Source organism: Bos indicus, chromosome 1 (assembly GCF_029378745.1).
Source record: "Bos indicus isolate NIAB-ARS_2022 breed Sahiwal x Tharparkar chromosome 1, NIAB-ARS_B.indTharparkar_mat_pri_1.0, whole genome shotgun sequence".
In the NCBI taxonomy this organism is placed as follows: Eukaryota; Metazoa; Chordata; class Mammalia; order Artiodactyla; family Bovidae; genus Bos; species Bos indicus.
In genome coordinates, this window is record NC_091760.1 from 3,706,303 (window position 1) to 3,723,036 (window position 16,734).

Genomic DNA, 16,734 nt, shown 5'->3' on the forward strand with positions numbered 1-16,734 from the left:
CCCCCACCTGCCGGCCTGCCCTCTCTCCTTTCCTCACGTGCTTGTACCCCTAATGCTTATCAGCACCTGAAATGTGATGTATTCACTCGTGCATTATCTGCTTTCATGTCGCATCCTTGTCCACTGCGGGAAGGTCAGCTCCAGATAGACTGTCGGTCACTAATGATCTCCCAAGCCTGGAATGGGCCTTGCACACAGTAGGCACTCAATAATGATGAGGTGCAGACTAACTCAAAGACAGACTGATTACGCAAGGAGCGGGGGCGGGGGGGTGGCAGAAGGAGGCAGACCCTGGTGAGTGGTTCCCCTTGCCCTTGACTTTCTCTCTAGCCAGGGTACCAGCCAGTGGGGACCAGAGCCCCAGTCTCCCCAACAGCACCCTGATAGCACCCACATAAGACACTTACCAAAGGGGGGGAGCCGCTCGGCTTCCGAGGAGCAGACATGCCTCTCCTGGGTCCTCCTGCCGTAGGTCGCAGAGTAGATGTTGAGAAACTTGGACTCGTGGCAGTGCAGTTTCAGCTCGTGGTCTTCACACACAGTTTTGTTTTTTAACTCATCTGAAGCAGAAACCAAAATCAGCGGCACCATCAGCTTCCCCAGAAGGACTCCGTGAGCATTGCCCGAATCCCAGGAGGCTCCCATCCTCTGTGGGGCTGCACCCCCGGAAGGGGACAGACGGTGTGGCCCTGCCTGCCAGGGGCTCTCTGACCCTGCGAGCCTTCTGCGGGGGGCGGGGGGGAGCAATGAGTGGACCAGGGTAGAGCCCCAGGGATTACGCCAAGGACCAAACTGAGGAGGAGAGACGTCAGGGTGAAGAGGCCAGGGCGTGCTGGGCCAGTCCTAGGACAAGCCTGGCCATAAAGGGAGTTCCTCTCCCTCCCCACCTGAAGACACAGATTTCTTGGTTCAAGGGAGCCTTTTCTCAAATGTCATCTAGGGACCCACACAGCTGCGTGCTCAGTCCCTCAGTCGTGTCCATCTCTTCTTGACCCCATGGACTGTAGCCTGCCAGGCTCCTCTGTCCATGGAATTTCCCAGGCAAGAATCCTGGAGGGGTTGCCGTTTCCTCCTCCAGGGATCTTCCTGGCCCAGGAATTGAACCCGCGTCTCTTGAGTCTCCTGTATTGGCCAGAGGGTTCTTTACCATTAGTGTCACCTGGGAAGCCCCCACACAGGTAAAGACCAAGAATAATCTCAGAGGGAGTCCAGCTAAACCTCACCACCCAACTTCACAGCATTCTCACATCCCATTTGTGTATCTACCAAGAGACGGAGAAAATATGGACAAGCAAATTATTTCCTTTTCTAGGAGCAAAAAACAAGGCACCATGTCTGTGAATGATCCCTCCTTGAAACACAAGGTCCTATCTCACAGCATGGGGAACTACAGCCAGCAGCATGTGATAGACCCTAATGGAAAAGAATATGAAAAAAAAAAAAAAAGAACCCCTCTTCGGAGGTGTGAAGAGCTGGTTCCAAGTTCGGCAATTCGGGAACAACGGGCCCTCTTGCTGGCGGGGGTCCCAGGAGAGGAAGATTCCAGCTCATGGTTGGTTAGTCCCCAAAGAATTTAATAAAAGTTTGTTTAATCTGAGTACCATAGTGAAATTCTCTTTGCAACATTATACAGAGGTGACATTATAACTGCATCCTGGAGAAAAGAGACTTCACTGGGTTTTTTTTATGGAGTATACCCCAAAAAAATTCAATTAATTTAAATGTTTACTAATGAATGGATTTTTTTTAAGTAGTCGTGTTCTTGCCTGGAGAATCTCACGGATGGGGGAGCCTGGTGGGCTGCCGTCTATGGGGTCACACAGAGTTGGACACGACTGAAGCGACTTAGCAGCAGCAGTATTTTTTAAGTAATAATAGTACTTAATATTAAATAATAATACATTATAATACTAGTACTAAAAATAATAACACCACAGATGCAAAAGACTACCTAATATGTGGTTCCATTTCTGTGAGATATCCAGAAAAGGCAAACCTGTAGAGACAGAGCAAAGGTTTGCGGTTTTCTGAGGCTGAGGGTTGGGGACATGAAGTGACCATGACAAACGGACACCGGGAAGCGTTTGGAGAGGATGGAAAGGTACTGTAGCTGGACTGATGGGCTAGTTGCACAGCTCAGTACAGCTACTAAAAATAGTTGAGCTGGACACTTAAGTGAACGCTATGCTATGTAAATTATACCTCAGCAAAGACATTTCTGTCTTATTTTTATTTATGTGGCTGTGCTGGGTCTTAGTTGCAGGATCTTCTGTCTTCGTTGGCCTGTGGGATCTTTAGTTGCAACATGCAAACTCTCAGCTGTGACATGTGGGATCTAGTTCCCTGACCAGGAATCGAACCCCAGGCCGCCTGCATTGGGAGGGTGGAGTCTTAGCCACTGGACCACTAGGGAAGCCCCAACAAAGATATTTTTTAAATAACAACAGCTAATATCTACTGAGCCCTTTCTCTGAACTTGGGCCTTGTTCTAGGATCTTGGTATGTCTCAGTGAATTTAACAATCAAAACAGCCCTTCTGTGAACCACCTCTTCTTATCCTTTCCATGTTATGCTTTGGATGTTTAGAAAAGCGTTTGTAGAAAGGATTCATAGATGCTGGATGCTAACTTTTGAACTTTCCTCTCTTACATGTGATAAATATCTTTTCTTAGCCTCCCACTTATTTTGGACTTTGCAAAATAAAAGCAGAGGAAAACCTGAGGGGGACCATGGTTATTTCTTTGCATGTGTGGTTCTCTCCCGCCCCCATCTAAATATTTTTATTAAAAAAAATCATGAAAAAATGTTAGCCCCACTCTATCACCTCAATCCTAGTTTTCTTCTATTTTGAAATGGCAACCAGGGGCACACCTTTCAGCCAGACAAGCACTGGTGTCCCTAGCAAACAAGAGCTAAATTCCAGGATGGGGAGGAAGAACAAGGAAAGCTAGTCCACACCTCCCATCGCCCCCACAGCCCCCCTTTTATTTCTCTCTCCCACTCATGTTTTTATTCCACTTTTCTCTCCTGGATTGGACGTGCAGGCTGATCCCTCAAATCAAAGTTTTCCAGTTGTCATCTGAGGCCCATCATGAAATCAGTTTAGTGAGTCACGATTAGAAATTAAAAAAAAAAAAAAAAAAGAATAGTTCAGAAAACATCAAAGCACATCATACAAAGTAAAGATAAACACTGTTTAATAACGGATTCCTTTTAGTTGTGTGTGGTTATGTTGGGCCAAAAGGCAAAATGTTTTTCTTACTCTGGGTTGCGATCAAACCATTCTGAAATTCCCTGAAGGAGAAGGCGAGAGCAGTAAACATCAGGGCAAAGGTGGCCAGTGGGACCTTCATATCCTGGAATTACCGATGCTTAAGTCCCAATCTTAAAACATGAAAGAAAATAATTTCCTAGTACAAATTCCACCTTTCGGTAACTTGTAAATCCCCATGCCTAAAAACACAGAAGGAGCAGTGAGGCAAAGCTTTTGAAGTGCTTGAAGGAAAAATTTTAGTATCTCAAGATTACCATCAGCTCCGGTGCTGGAAAACTTGGGCAATGGTTCCTTAGAACACGTTGATGGGAAGATTCATGAGTGAGAGATGTAGAGCGGAAAGCAAGTTACAGATGTTCCCAGAATCCCCATCCTGTCTAGGATCTGCACATACCTGTGAGGACCCATCAGAGGAGGGAAAAATCAAGTGATGACTAAGCAAATGTTTCAGAAGTCCTTTACCCAACACTGAAATCTTAATAAAGCAGTTTAAACTTAGAGCCGAGAAAAGTTTTGTTTTCTTTTTCTTAATAAAAGGAACATGGAGTCTGACCTTGACATTGGAAGGTCTGATTTCGGTGAGTCATATCCGCACTGCTATGAGTTCTTCAGAGTTTTGATGAGCAAACACTAAATCCCACCAACACCGAAATATTGCCTGACTTCAAAGGCCCAGTGTGAGAGACGGCCTTTGATGCAGAACAGAGGGCCCGGGTAGACACACCAAATGAGCCCAAGCACCCTTCTAACTAGAAGAATACCAAAAATGCTAAGAATGCCCTGCCTTGGCAGAGCTCGCCAGAAAAGGAGGAGGGAGAAGGCCGGACGAAAACCAAGCCTTATCTCAGTATTCCGGAAACTTTTGAGCAGGAATGGTTTCTTTCTTTTTTATCAGAACTTTTTAAAATTAGAAGAGCTTTTTTAAGGCATGTCATGAAATGCATTTGGTGCTGGTGGTGGTTTAGTTGCTAAGTCATGTCCGACTCCTGCGATCCCATGGAGTGTAGTATTTAGTAGTCCCCATTTGTCTGGTTTTTAAGATCCATTGATTAAAGGTACCAGCCTCGGTATAAGCCAAAAACTCACCCAGAGAAACACAACACCCCCATGTAAGCCTCCAGTGGTTTCTGTCCCCAGATTACCGGCAAATCGACTCCTGGAATGGAGGGACCTGTGAGTGTCACGTTGCATGCTTGGGGTTGCCACTGTATGCTGCTGCGTCTCTCGGTTCCTTGGGAATGTCATGGAGGCTGGAGTCGATTTTAACTCACTGACAGTGAGTCGACAGTAACTCACTGTCACTGAAGAGTGACATTTCTGGGTTCTAAAAACAATGACACTAGTAACATAATTGCCGCTTTTCTTGGAGAGCTAGAACTTGTGTCAGAGCTGAGTCAGAGTGCTCGATGGTATCAGAAGAGAAAAGGTGTGGGCAGCCTTTGCAGAAATGTGTTGCCAACATCCGTGTGGGTTTGGATGCTTTACCCAGGAGCCTGGGTGGAGGTACAACCACCCAGGCTTAAAGGCAGCAAATTCTCCCTCCTAATTAGAGGTCGATGTGTGCGATTCATTCCTCTTTAACGATACACAGACACATATGCCCATCAGCAGCGGCCTTTCAGAGATGGGTACGGGGAGCGACAAAATCGAGCAGGGCCCTGTGGGACTCCTGGGCATGGAAGGCTTTCTGGACCCTGTTTCTGGTTTGCAGGGAATAGACTCCAGCCTCCATGATATTCCCTGAACTGCAAAGGGCAGATTAGAACAGCTGCTAATCAGAGAAGAGAGGAAATGCGGAAACTAGAGAAGAGCAGCCAAGAAACAGTAGTGCAGCCTTGGGGGAGGGTCCTGGTTCCTTCTCAGGGGATACACAGAGCAACGTCTTCGAGCTCTTTACAGAACTAAAATGCCCAATGAATGGAAGGTGTTCAGCTCAGTTCAGTTGCTCAGTCGTGTCTGACTCTTTGTGACCCCATGGACTGCTGCACACCAGGCCTTCCTGTTCATCACCAACTCCCATAGTTTACTCAAACTCCTGTCCATGGAGTTGGTGATGCCATCCAACCCTCTCATCCTCTGTCGTCCCCTTCTCTTCCAGCCTTCAATCTTTCCCAGCATCAGGGTCTTTTCCAATAAGTCAGTTCTTCATGTCACGCGAGTGTATGTTCCTCAGTTCTTTGTCTTGACACAACAAAGATTTGGAGCAACGGACATTAAAGCCCTCGGCGCGTCACAGCTCTCAGGTCTTGGACTAACCATGCTACAGCTCTTAGGCAAATCAGTGTTACAGCTCCATTTTATTTAGAAGATAGCAGGAGAGTCCAAGACTCAAAGAGAAGAGAGTGGAGGAGTGCATGGGGAGGGATGAGGGGGAAAGAGAGAGAGAGAGAGAGAGAGAGAGAGAGAGTGCGCGCACGCGGTAGAGAGAGTCCCAGAGAAAGCGCTTTGGCTCCTCCTTTTATATGTTTTTTCCTCCACCTGGGCCTGCCCTATGCAAATTGGGCTTAGCCAGGAGTGCTGTTTGTTCTGTTGGTTCTGCCTGAAGTCTTCACTGTGGTCCTCGGACCTTCCTTGTCTTGTAGCCACCGCCATTTTGGACTCCTTTTCCCTATTCTACCTACCTAACATTCGCATCCAGTGGCCAAAGGATTGGAGTTTCAGCTTCAACATCAGTCCTTCCAATGAATATTCAGGGTTGATGTCCTTTAGGATTGACTGGTTGGATCTCCTTGCAGTTCAAGGGACTCTCAAGAGTCTTCTCCAATCCTTCAGAGCTTTTGGAAGGTGTTAGCATTCTTCATTCCAGAGAACACCACCTGAGCCCTAATCCTATCAGCAAGCTCACCCTTGACCTACTGCTATAAAACTCCTCACCAAATCCCCATGGGTTGGGACATGCAGTTTTCTGAGGCAACAGCCTGCTGTGTCCCCCTTTCCCTGGCAAAGCAATAAAGCTATCCTTTTTCTACTTCACCCAAAACTCTGCCTCTGAGATTCGATTCAGCACCAGTGCACAGAAACCAAGCTTTCAGCATCAGTGCTTTGCCCTGATAGGAATATGGTATTATTGACATTATTTACAGCTGCCAGTGCATGACAATATTAACGTAAAGACAGCCATTTAGCCTCTTTTATTGTGTTTTTAGGGGCTTCTCCAGTGGTACAGAATCTGCCTGCAATGCAGGAGACTCAGGAGATGCAGGTCTGATCCCTGGGTTGGGAAGATTCCCTGGAGAAGGGCATGGCAACCCACTCCAGTATTCTTGCCTGGAGAATCCCATGGGCAGAGGAGCCTGGCAGGCTAGAGTCTACAGTGTCACAGAGTCAGACACAACTGAAGCAACTGAGCACACACACGCACGCTGTTTTTAAGTCCTCAACAGACAATGCACCCTGCTATTCCCTAGGGCAGAGCACACCCCCCCACCCCCAATCATGGGTATGTCACTGCCTTGCAGTCATTCATTATCTTTAGCAAGAATTACTTAAGGCCTTCCCTGGTGGTCCAGTGGTTAAGAATCTGCCTGCCAATGCAGGAGACATGAGTTTGATCCCTGGTCCAGGAAGATTCCACACCATGGGGCAACTAAATCCGTGCACCAAAACTATGGTGCCCATGCTTTACAGCCTGAGAGCTGCAACCACTGAACCAATGTGCTGCAGCCACTGAAGCCTGGATGCTCTAGATCCCATGGTCTTCCACAAGGGAAGTCACCACAGTGCGAAGCCCACTCACCTAGAGAGTAGTCCCTCTCACTGCAACTGGAGAAAACCCCACACAGCAATGAAGACCCCATGCAGTCAAAAATCAAGTAAACATATAAATTAAAAAATTTTTAAAGACTTACTTTAATCTTCCCCTTGGGATAACAGCTGCCAGTCCCTGAACTCAACTCCCTGACAGGTCCTGTGCTAAGCATTTTACACACAGCACTATATTTTTATTCTTTACAGCAGCCCTGCATAGAAAGTGTATCATTATCATCTTTATTTTACCATTGAGTTATAGAGGCTCAGAACACTTCCTTCCACTGTCCAAGATCACAGACAGCCCCAAAGCAGACAAGAACATGAACCCCAAATTCAAAGACCTGCTGCAACCAAAAATTCTCCAAAGGGATGAGATTTAAGGACGAGGTGAAGCATGGCACACAATCAAGGAAAGAAGATTCCAGTGAGGACTGCTGATAAAATACTCTCCACACAACACACAAATGTGCCCTGATCTGTAGCCTCAGCCAATCTCCCTGGTATAAACACTTTCATCAGGGTGGCTGTCACTGCACACAGGTAAGGACGGGCCGAGACGGGTGAGCTGGCCCCCATGGTAAGGCTGGCTCCATGCGCCCTGGGCTCAGCAGTGGGGCCTTTGGACACTCAGAGTGTTATGCAGGGACTGGAACTGGGGCCATGGAGAAGAGCCTCTGGAGGTGAGTGCTGCAGAAAAAGAGGGAGGAGGGTGTGGGGACAACCTCACTGCCAACACTGTTTCATAACAGCTCATAGGAACTCCAGCAAACTTCAGTGCCCCAGGTCACCAATGTCCATCCAGGTCACACAAGATGCTCTGGTCTGAACCCTTGTGTCCCCCTAAAATCCCCTTGCTGAAATCCTAATGCCCATGTGATTAGGAAGTGGGATTAGGCATCAGGAGGTGGGGCCTTTGGAAGGTGCTTAGGTCATGAGGGTGCACCCTCATGATTGGGGTTAGTGCCCTTACATACGGGACCCCAGAGAGATTCCTTGCCCTTCTGCCAAGTGTGGTTAGAGTAAAAAGGACAGCTGTCTATGAGAAGCAGGTCGTAAGAAGATACCAAGTCTGCACCTTGATCCTGGCCTTCTCAGCACCCAGAATTGAGAGGAAGAAATTTCTGTTGATTGTAAGCCACCTCATTCATGGCATTTTGTGATAGCAACTCAGATGGACTAAGACACAGGGCTCGCCCCTCTAGTCTGTTACACATAAGGCAGCCAGAGGGGGCTTTACAACCCCATCCAAGGACACTGCCTGCTTAAATGCTGCCCTACAGGAAGACTCCGCCTCCTCCCTGGCCATCAGGGCCCTGAATCCTGCCCCAGCTCTCTGCCTGGTGCTTCTTTCTGCTCCCTCCAGGCCCCTGCACCTCCGGCTGCAGGCTTCTCTAAGGAGTGAGCTTCCTGTGCCCTGACCTGACCCCAGCCAGGAGTTCTTCATCACTTGCTGGGAAAGTCTTCCCTGAACTGAGGTCAATCGATTCCTCCTTTGAGCTTCCTGCACAGTATCAAGGGCACAGGGGTCTTCTTTAGATATTTTTTTAAGAGAGAGGGTGTTTCTGGGGAAAGGAGATGTTTGGCCTAGAATCTAAGACGCGATCAAGTATGGAAAGATCTCAATAAATGTTTTCTGGATGACGGGACAATGGAAATCACCCAAGACAGAACAACCATCCATGAACCCTCTGCCAGACGTGAGTTCTCTTCATAAGCAGGACCTGGCCACACTTGTGCACAGCAGTGCTTAGTGAGGGTCTGATGAAGTGAAGTGGGCGGACAGGCCTCACTGCCCGCTGGAGAAACAGGGCTTTGGCCCTGCACCAGCTTTCCCGGGGCCTGCTGATCTCACAAGGGCCTTTTCACTTCTTTCAGATGCTGGTCATGCCCAGCCTCTAATCATAAGCAGTTTTCCAACAGACAGAAAATGCGAGACACTATCTCGCAGAAGTGTCTTGGCAGAAGTGGAAAAGAAGGCGAAGCTTAGGCAGACAAGGGTGTGGTCAAGGGTGTCATCTTTTTTGGGGGTGGGGGGGCTCTTTTTTTGTTTTGTTTTGTTTTTTTTCAGCTGTGCTGGGACTTTGTTAGAGCACGACGGATCTTTAGTTGCCGCATGCAGGATCTAGTTCCCGGATCAGGGACTGATCCCCCTGCACTGGGAACTCAGAGTCTTAACCACTGGACCACCAGGGAAGTCCCTGGTGTGGTCATCTCTGAGATCAGGCGCCTCTAAGAGCGTGGGCATCTAGAAATGAATTTCCTGAGTCTACTGAGTGGGGGAGGAGTTGGTGAGAGTTCCTGGGGGTGGCGTAGACTGTTCTGCAAAGTCTGGACCTACTTGTGGGAGTCTGTGATTGTGTGTACTTGCGAGTAAGTGTGTGGCTACGTGAGTGACAATGCGTATGTGTATAATATGGGGGTGATAGTATGCATGTGTGAGAGTCCAGCTGTGTGCACTGTGAGCGTGTGACAGTGGGGGGGCACATGTGAGTGTGAGTCTGGGTGTGTGTTTGAATGAATTACTGCATTGTGGTGGCAGTGCAGAATTTTCCAAAATTTCATCCCTGACCGTTGGCTAAATGTCTTTGCTAGCACACTGCTGTCTTTCCAACAAGTTTTTCAAGTATTCCCAGGAACCTGTAATTACCTACACTTCTCTCAGGCCCTCCATGCCTGGAGGTGTGACCTCCTCATGGAACAGCAATTACTTTGGGACTGCAACCGGTTAACCACAAAACTGGTGTGCGTTAGAAAGGGGGGAAGTCAGTGGAGAAAGGTGCAAGACTCAGCATGGAAGAGGCTGGAGACTTCCCTGGAGGTCCAGTGGTTAACACTCCAAGCTCCCAGTGCAGGAGGCGCGGGTTCAATCGCTGGTCGGGGAACTGAGATCTCACACGCTACATACAATGGCCGGAAAAAAAAAAGGACAGAAAAGGCTGCTCCCACCAAGCCCTCTTCTTTCTCTCAGGAAAGATGCTGCTTCAGGATGGCCCACTGAGGATGAGAGTGGGAGGAAGCCAGCTCGTAAAGATCTGTCACTGTGGGCTCAGGCGGTAATTGTGCCACTGGCCACCCCAGAAGAACAAGCCGCCCCGCAGCTGAGGGGGTGGGGGAGCCTCATAACAAGCCCTCCTCTGAAAAGGAGAACCAGCTCCCCATTTTTTGGGAAAAGCAATTGCAGTCTCTTGTCGCCCAGTACCTTTAGCATCAGTACCACCGAGTTTTACAAACTCGGAAGGAGTTTTTTAAAAACTCAGGGGTGGGCTTCCCTGGTGGTCCAGTGGCTAAGAATCTGGCTGCCAATGCAGGGGACACGGGTTTGATCCCTGGTCTGGGAGGATCCCACATGTCGCACAGTAACGAAGCCCAGGTGCCGTGACTACTGAGCCTGTGCTCTGACGCCTTCAAGCTGTAACTACTGAGCCTGGGTGCCACAGCTACTGAAGCCTGAGTGCCCAGAAGCCCGTGCTCCGCAACAAGAGAAGCCACTGCAACGAGAAGCCGGCGCCCTGTTCCCCTCAACCAGAGAGAGCCTGCATGCAGCAAGAAAAAGCCTGCATGCAGTAACGAAGACCCCAGCACAGCCAAATAACTAAATAAACAAAAGAATTAAAAAGAAGAAAACTCAGGGGCCAAGAACCTACACAGGTGAGTGTGCACACACACGAGGCTGGGACCCCGGCATGTCTATTAATAAGCGTTCCGAAGCTGGACGGATGCCAACTGGTCCACTGGCGGAGCATTTTCATCAGGCTATGAATGAAACTGGGAGCCCACACCCCCACGCGCTCTGCCCCCCTTGGCAGTTACTTACTAGGTTGGCATTTAAAGGAGACCAGGAGGTATTTACTGCTTCCTGGACAAAGGTCAGGTCCAAAAACACGGCTATTGACCAGGAGGTGGCAGGCCCGCTGGTTCTGACACTCGTCCAGCACCTTCTAAAAGGAGAGGTAGAAAAGGGACAGGCTTGAGAACCACATGCAGCGTCTGCGGGACCCCACGCCTGGGCTGCTCTGGAGGGACGGGCCCCTGCCTGCCTGGCCTGGGGCTCCCATTTAAAGTCTAAGTCTGAGCCTAAGTCTAAGTCTAAGACAGAAGCACCTACACGGGGCTGATCGGATCGGCCCCGGTCTGCCCATCGCGCCTCACAAAAAAATATCTGCTCCAACAGCACCAGGCCTCCCACAGAAAACCAGTCTCCAATTAGCCTTGCCTGGCACCACTACTGAAGTTCTGGCAAGAGTGACATCGTGGAGGCTCCTGGGGACATAAGCTATATCAAGGTACCACAGAGGGTGGACTGGAAGAAACGCAGATGCCCACCCCTACCCACCACGGCTGTGCGAAACAGTCACAGCTACGCATCCTTAGAAACCCCCAACACAGGTCACAGGAACCGTTAGCGTTTGGAAGACTCCTGGGCTTCCCCGGTGACTCAGATGGTAAAAGAATCCACCTGCAAGGCAGGAGACCCGGGTTCAATCCCTGGGTTGGGAAGATCCCCTGGGGAAGGGAATGGCTAACTACTCCAGTATTCTTGCCTGGAGAATCCCATGGACAGAGGACTCTGGAGGGCCACAGTCCATGGGATAACAAAGAGACAGACACGACTGAGCAACTAACACTTTCATTTTCAGTTTTTGGAAACCCCGACCCAAATGCAGGTCAACACATGAAAATTAAAAAGTTGATCCTTACCCTCACCAACCACAAGGACACAGGACCCACCCACTTCTGAGCGGTATCCCATCCAGCGGAACACTCAGACTTTCTGTTGAGCCTCTGGCTTTAAACACTTTCCTTCAAGCCTCTCCTGACCTTTCCCAGGCTGATCACACCTTTGTGAATGAGTCTGCTCTGGGCAAGCTCGGGGACCACCCACCACTGGGTCGCAAGTAGGCCTCCATCCCACTGCTGCCCTCCCAGTTCCCACATGGGTCAGGACCCCCCCCCCCATCATGAACACAGAGGTCCTCCACACCAAGAATAGGAAAAACGCTCCTAAGAATCTACTTATTCCTGTTGGACTGAATTTAGTGCCAATTCACAAGCCTGTCTGGAGTCACCGTGTTCTCACAGTCGCCCATGGAATATCTCGTGAAGGATGCTGGCCCTACCAGGTATTCTCTGTCACCTTAGGGGCCTCACAGTTGTGCATAAAATCAGGAAAAATGCCCAGGGAAATCCCCAAGGACCCCCAAAAGATGGAGCATATTCCTTGGCCGAGGGAATCATCAGCCGTTGCATAGCTCCTTGTGTTACAACCACGGGACCCAAGGCAGCGATCTTTCCAAAGTGTGTCAGAGCTGAGAGGTGCAGGGAGGGGACTTCCTATAGCCATTTAGTCTCGGGATGAGGTAGGATGGGAAGGTGTCACCCCGTTCCCTCCTACGCTGGGCAACCGCCCTCTGAGGAAGCCCCTGCATCAGCTCTCAAAACACAGGTTAAAAGAGGAAAGAATCTCTTAACCTCTGGAGGAAAAAGAGCAGCACGCAGGGATGCTTCTGGCAGACGAGCCCTCTGAACAACATCCGGACTGTGTTTACAAATGCTGAGTCGTCCGCCTGGTTACGGGAACATCCTCTTCCCTCGGGGTTGCCTGGCAGAGGCAGGCGCCCAGATCAGAGGATGAGGTTGGTGCCTGCGTGTGCCAGGAGTTCATACCTCCCCAAAGTAGGCACTTCCGCCTTGGTGGCACTGGTCACTGTTCTTTGAAAGCCCAGGGAAAAGCCTGGCACCAGGCAGGTGGGCATGGGCTGCTGGACTTAGGAATAGGGACATTTTCAGGGTACGGGGAAGGGCTGGAGGGAAGGTGGGGCATGCAAGGAAAGGAAATGCTTATCTCCAGAAGAAACATGTTGTCTCTCCTCAGGGCATGGAAACCAGGGGATTCATTCAAACACATTTATGTGGTTTCTTGGTGGGTGTCTTCACCAATCATGTGACCACCCAGATACTACAGTGCTTGGCATGAAGCAATAAATAGTCCAGGCAACAGAAAAAACCTTACGTTATCACATTAGGTTTGTTTCTCCTCTTCCAGCCTTAGGGAGAGCTGTGCCGTGTTGAAGCTGATTCTATTTCTCCCCAATCCTTTTTGGAAATTTACCGTTACTCTCATTTCTCACAACAGACAAAAATCAAGCTGACATCTAATTCACCAGCTACTCTAACCGCCTTGACATCAACAGATTCATAGGGAACTTCGGAGGCATTAAAAAAAAAAAAAAACAACTGACTCCATAACCTTGGCCAACTAATTATAGATGTTGAGGGGGCCAGGAAAGCTGGATGGAGGTTGTTTGGGTAACTGAAAGCAAGAATAGTTGAAAGTCATCATGGATACTGGGGTTGGCCAGAAGAGTTCTTTCAGGTTTTTTGTGCGCTGCTACAGAATGCATTAGTTTTGACCTCCTCGTAGACCAAGTGTTTCCCCAATGCCAATCGAAAAAAGAATGAGTCAGCTCCGCACCTCCACCCCCAATTCCTGGTACTATCAAGAGTAAACCAGCAGAGACTGGTCAACAGAGATCCAAACAGTTAACCAGCAGAGACTGTTCAACAGAGATCCAAACCAGAATAACATGATTATCTACAACTGGAGAAGCAAACCCTAAAAAATAGCAAAGATAATTATTGATATTCCTCTTCCTTGAGTGCATTCTCTAAGAATCTGACCATGACCTCTGATGTCTGCCTTGCAGTTTCTACTAAAGCAGGCATGGCCTTTCCTTGTCTCCTGGGGGTGGGGTGGGGGGTGGAGGGGCTGATGAGAGATGTTAAGTCTCGAGGTTGAAACCCAGCATAATGGTATGACTTAGCTTTAATGCAGGGAGCAGCGTGCCTTTTAATAAATTCATTCTGCAAGTGTATCACGGGAGGGCTCCAATAAGTAGGCATTCTATACAGACTCAGAAGCAAAGACTAGCTCATTTGCCAAATTCGTGATCTGTCTACACGGAGATTTTCAGGGATCAGGCTTGCTTGGAGTGAACTGTGGAATCACAAGTATATACACAGAGAGAGGGACAGAGAGGCAGAGGCAGAGAGATAGAAAACCATTTTGTCATCTTAGAACATCTTAGGAAAGGCAATACCTGCAGTGTGGTGGGCACCACACAGGTTAGGCTGTCTTCCCTCTGGGAGGCAGGCTGCTGCGGACTACACTTTTGGTAATCTTGCCCATAAAATGCCGACTGGACACTTATCGTGGAATGCCGAGGACACTGCAGATTCAAATGGTCCCCGTCACAGGCATAGGCGGTGTGGTTTTGCAGGAGTTTGGTTAGGTAACCTGGAAAATATTCAGCTGGGTTACAAGGGGTGTAGGACTTCACCACTCCTTCATGGATTTCGGAGCGGGAGGACCTCAGCTCCCCTTGGGCGGGGGCTGGGCAGTGCAGAAGGTGTGGGCGGGGCTTCATCCGCTGTGGGCGGGGCTTCCTCCCTTGCTCCCTGGGACAGGACATCAGACAGAGCTGGGGGCCGAAAGGGAGCAGATGCTGGCTTTTCTGTCTGGGCTGGAGCCCTTGGTCTGGGCTGGCCCGTGGCAAGGCTCCGAGAGCGCGTTCCCTCCAGGAAGCACTGAAGGGCTGGCCAGGAGGCAAGAAGTCCTGAAGCATCTCTATAACGTAGGAAGAGGGAGACTTGGCTTCTCTGATCTCCCACTAGCTGGGCCAGGCCTTCCTGGACCGAGAGGATGCCCATTTTATTTTAGAAAACCAGTCCTGGGCCTGCCTCTGTCCTGGAGAAGAAACCAAGGCAGGCATCCTGCCTAGGGTAAGGGACTTCTCTGAAGGGAGGGGAGAGGGGATGGTAGGGCTCCGTTATGGGTCCAGCAGTGTCTACCCCCAAATTGACTTTCACCAGGAACCTCAGAATGTGACCTTATTTGGACACAGGGTCATGGCAGATGTAATTAGTGAAGCTGAGATCAGGAGTGAGAAGGTCCCTGAATCCTATATGACTGGTTTCCTGACGAGAAGAGAGGGAGACACGGGGCAGCAATTATGTAAAGACTACAGTGATGTCTCTGCAAGCCAAGAACCTCCAGGGTGGTCAGGAGCCAATGGGAGCTGGAAGACAGTAGGAAAGATTCTTTTTTTTAGTTAAAATATATGTGTGTGTGTGTGTGTGTGTGTGGCTGTGCTGCACAGTCTGTGGGATCTTAGTTCCCTGACCAGGGATCGAACCTGTGTCGCCTGCAATGGAAGCTCAGAGTCTTAACCCCTGGGCCACCAGGGAAGTCCCAGGAAAGATTCTTCCTGAGAAACTTTGAAGACAGCACGACCCTGCTGACACCTGATCTAGACTTCTGACTTCCAGAACTATGAGAGAATGTATTTCTACGGTTTTCAGTCATCTGAGTTCACAGTCATTTGTTACAGCAGCCCCAGGAGACTTATACCGGCTCCCTGTCACTGCACCTCCAGCGAGGCTGGCTGGGTCGAAAAGGCCTTGGGCTCGGAGGAGCTGTGGACGGCCTGGCAGGCACCAGCAGCCTGGACGTTTTCTCAGAAAGGAGGAAGGAAGGTTCATCTGAGATGCAGATTCCTTTCCTCCTTCTCACACCTCATGAGGTCAATCGCGAGGCAGCTGGGAGGGAAGCCAGGGACTTTCTGGGGAGGTGTGTGGGAGACGGTGTGGCAGCGTCAGCCTTCAAGGGGAGGAGGGGTGTGGAGGAAGGCAGCCTCCAAGCGCCCCAGTCCCCGCAGGGATGGGCCGTGCTTGAGCTATTCCTGCTTTGGTTTCAAAATCCTCTCTGAACCGTCATGATTGACAAAAGGCGCCCAGTCCAGCTCCCTGGGCTCCCCTGATGGTCGCTGAGAAGGGACTCAGATGCTCGACCCTAGGTGGGGCTCACCTGCCAAAGCACACCTGCCCAGTGTGAAAGCGAAGACTGGGCGCCCTCACCAGCACTCTGCATCCAGACCTTAGGTGTCCGGCTGTAATTACTTTTTTCCTTCCCACCCACGACCACCATCATAAGACCGGCCAAGGAATCAGCCACCCCGAATTAACTTCACTTAGAGAAGTAAAGTCTAGCTTTGAGCAGCAAAAAGGCCTGTGAATCGGGGCTTCCCAGGTGACATTAGTGGTAAAGAACCCACTTGCCAATGCAGTAGATGTAAGAGATGTGGGTTTGACCCCTGGGTCAGGAAGATCCTCTGGAGAAGGGCACGGCAACCCACTCCAGTATCTTTGTCTGGAGAATCCCATGTACAGAGGAGCCTAGTGGGCTGCGGTCCATAGGATCACAAAGAGTTGGACATGACTGAAGTGACTTAGCATGCATGCATGCATTGTGAGTCAGGATCCTGTTTGTTGGAATGTTGTTACTTATAAGGTGAACCCCTCGGGGCACCGAGAGGGACCAGGCAGAGATCCCTTGGTGGTCCTGGGGCCCCAGGTCAGGGTCATCCTGTAGGGTGCACAGGTGGGCCCTGATGACGCCATGATTTATGCAAGATTCTCTGTGGGGTCTTAGGATCCAGGGAGCTCAGGGTGGCTCTGAGGCTGCCTGCAGGCCGGTACCCACCCTGAAGCTTCCCAGGGTTGTACTCTCATCCTTGGATCCCCTCAGCTTTGTCAATAAAATGTTCTTGTCCATCATACCCTGTCCTTCATGGGGATGCTCAGCTGGCTGAAAGCTTAAATCAGTCTGGGAGCATGACCTCAGCTTAGTGTTTATGGTCTGTTCGAAAGGCCAT

The 16,734-nt window shown here is 49.8% G+C and overlaps 1 protein-coding gene across 10 annotated transcripts in view; it reads right to left on the reverse strand.

Moving 5' to 3' along the window:
* The window catches only part of EVA1C (eva-1 homolog C), a 135,440-nt gene that overhangs the window by 69,782 nt on the left and 48,924 nt on the right, over positions 1–16,734 (reverse strand). For 9 of the 10 annotated variants that reach the window (XR_011565692.1, XM_070785736.1, XM_019956458.2 and 6 more), the window contains exons 2-4: positions 14,122–14,318; positions 10,839–10,962; positions 408–560 (exon numbers count right to left, since the gene is read on the reverse strand). Coding sequence is in view for 9 of the 10 variants with exons in the window: in XM_070785736.1 (XP_070641837.1) it covers positions 408–560; positions 10,839–10,962; positions 14,122–14,318 (474 nt within the window). In the remaining variant the exon portion in view is untranslated. The remainder of the gene's footprint in view (positions 1–407; positions 561–10,838; positions 10,963–14,121; positions 14,319–16,734) is intronic. The other variant, XM_019956766.2, reaches the window with a different exon arrangement.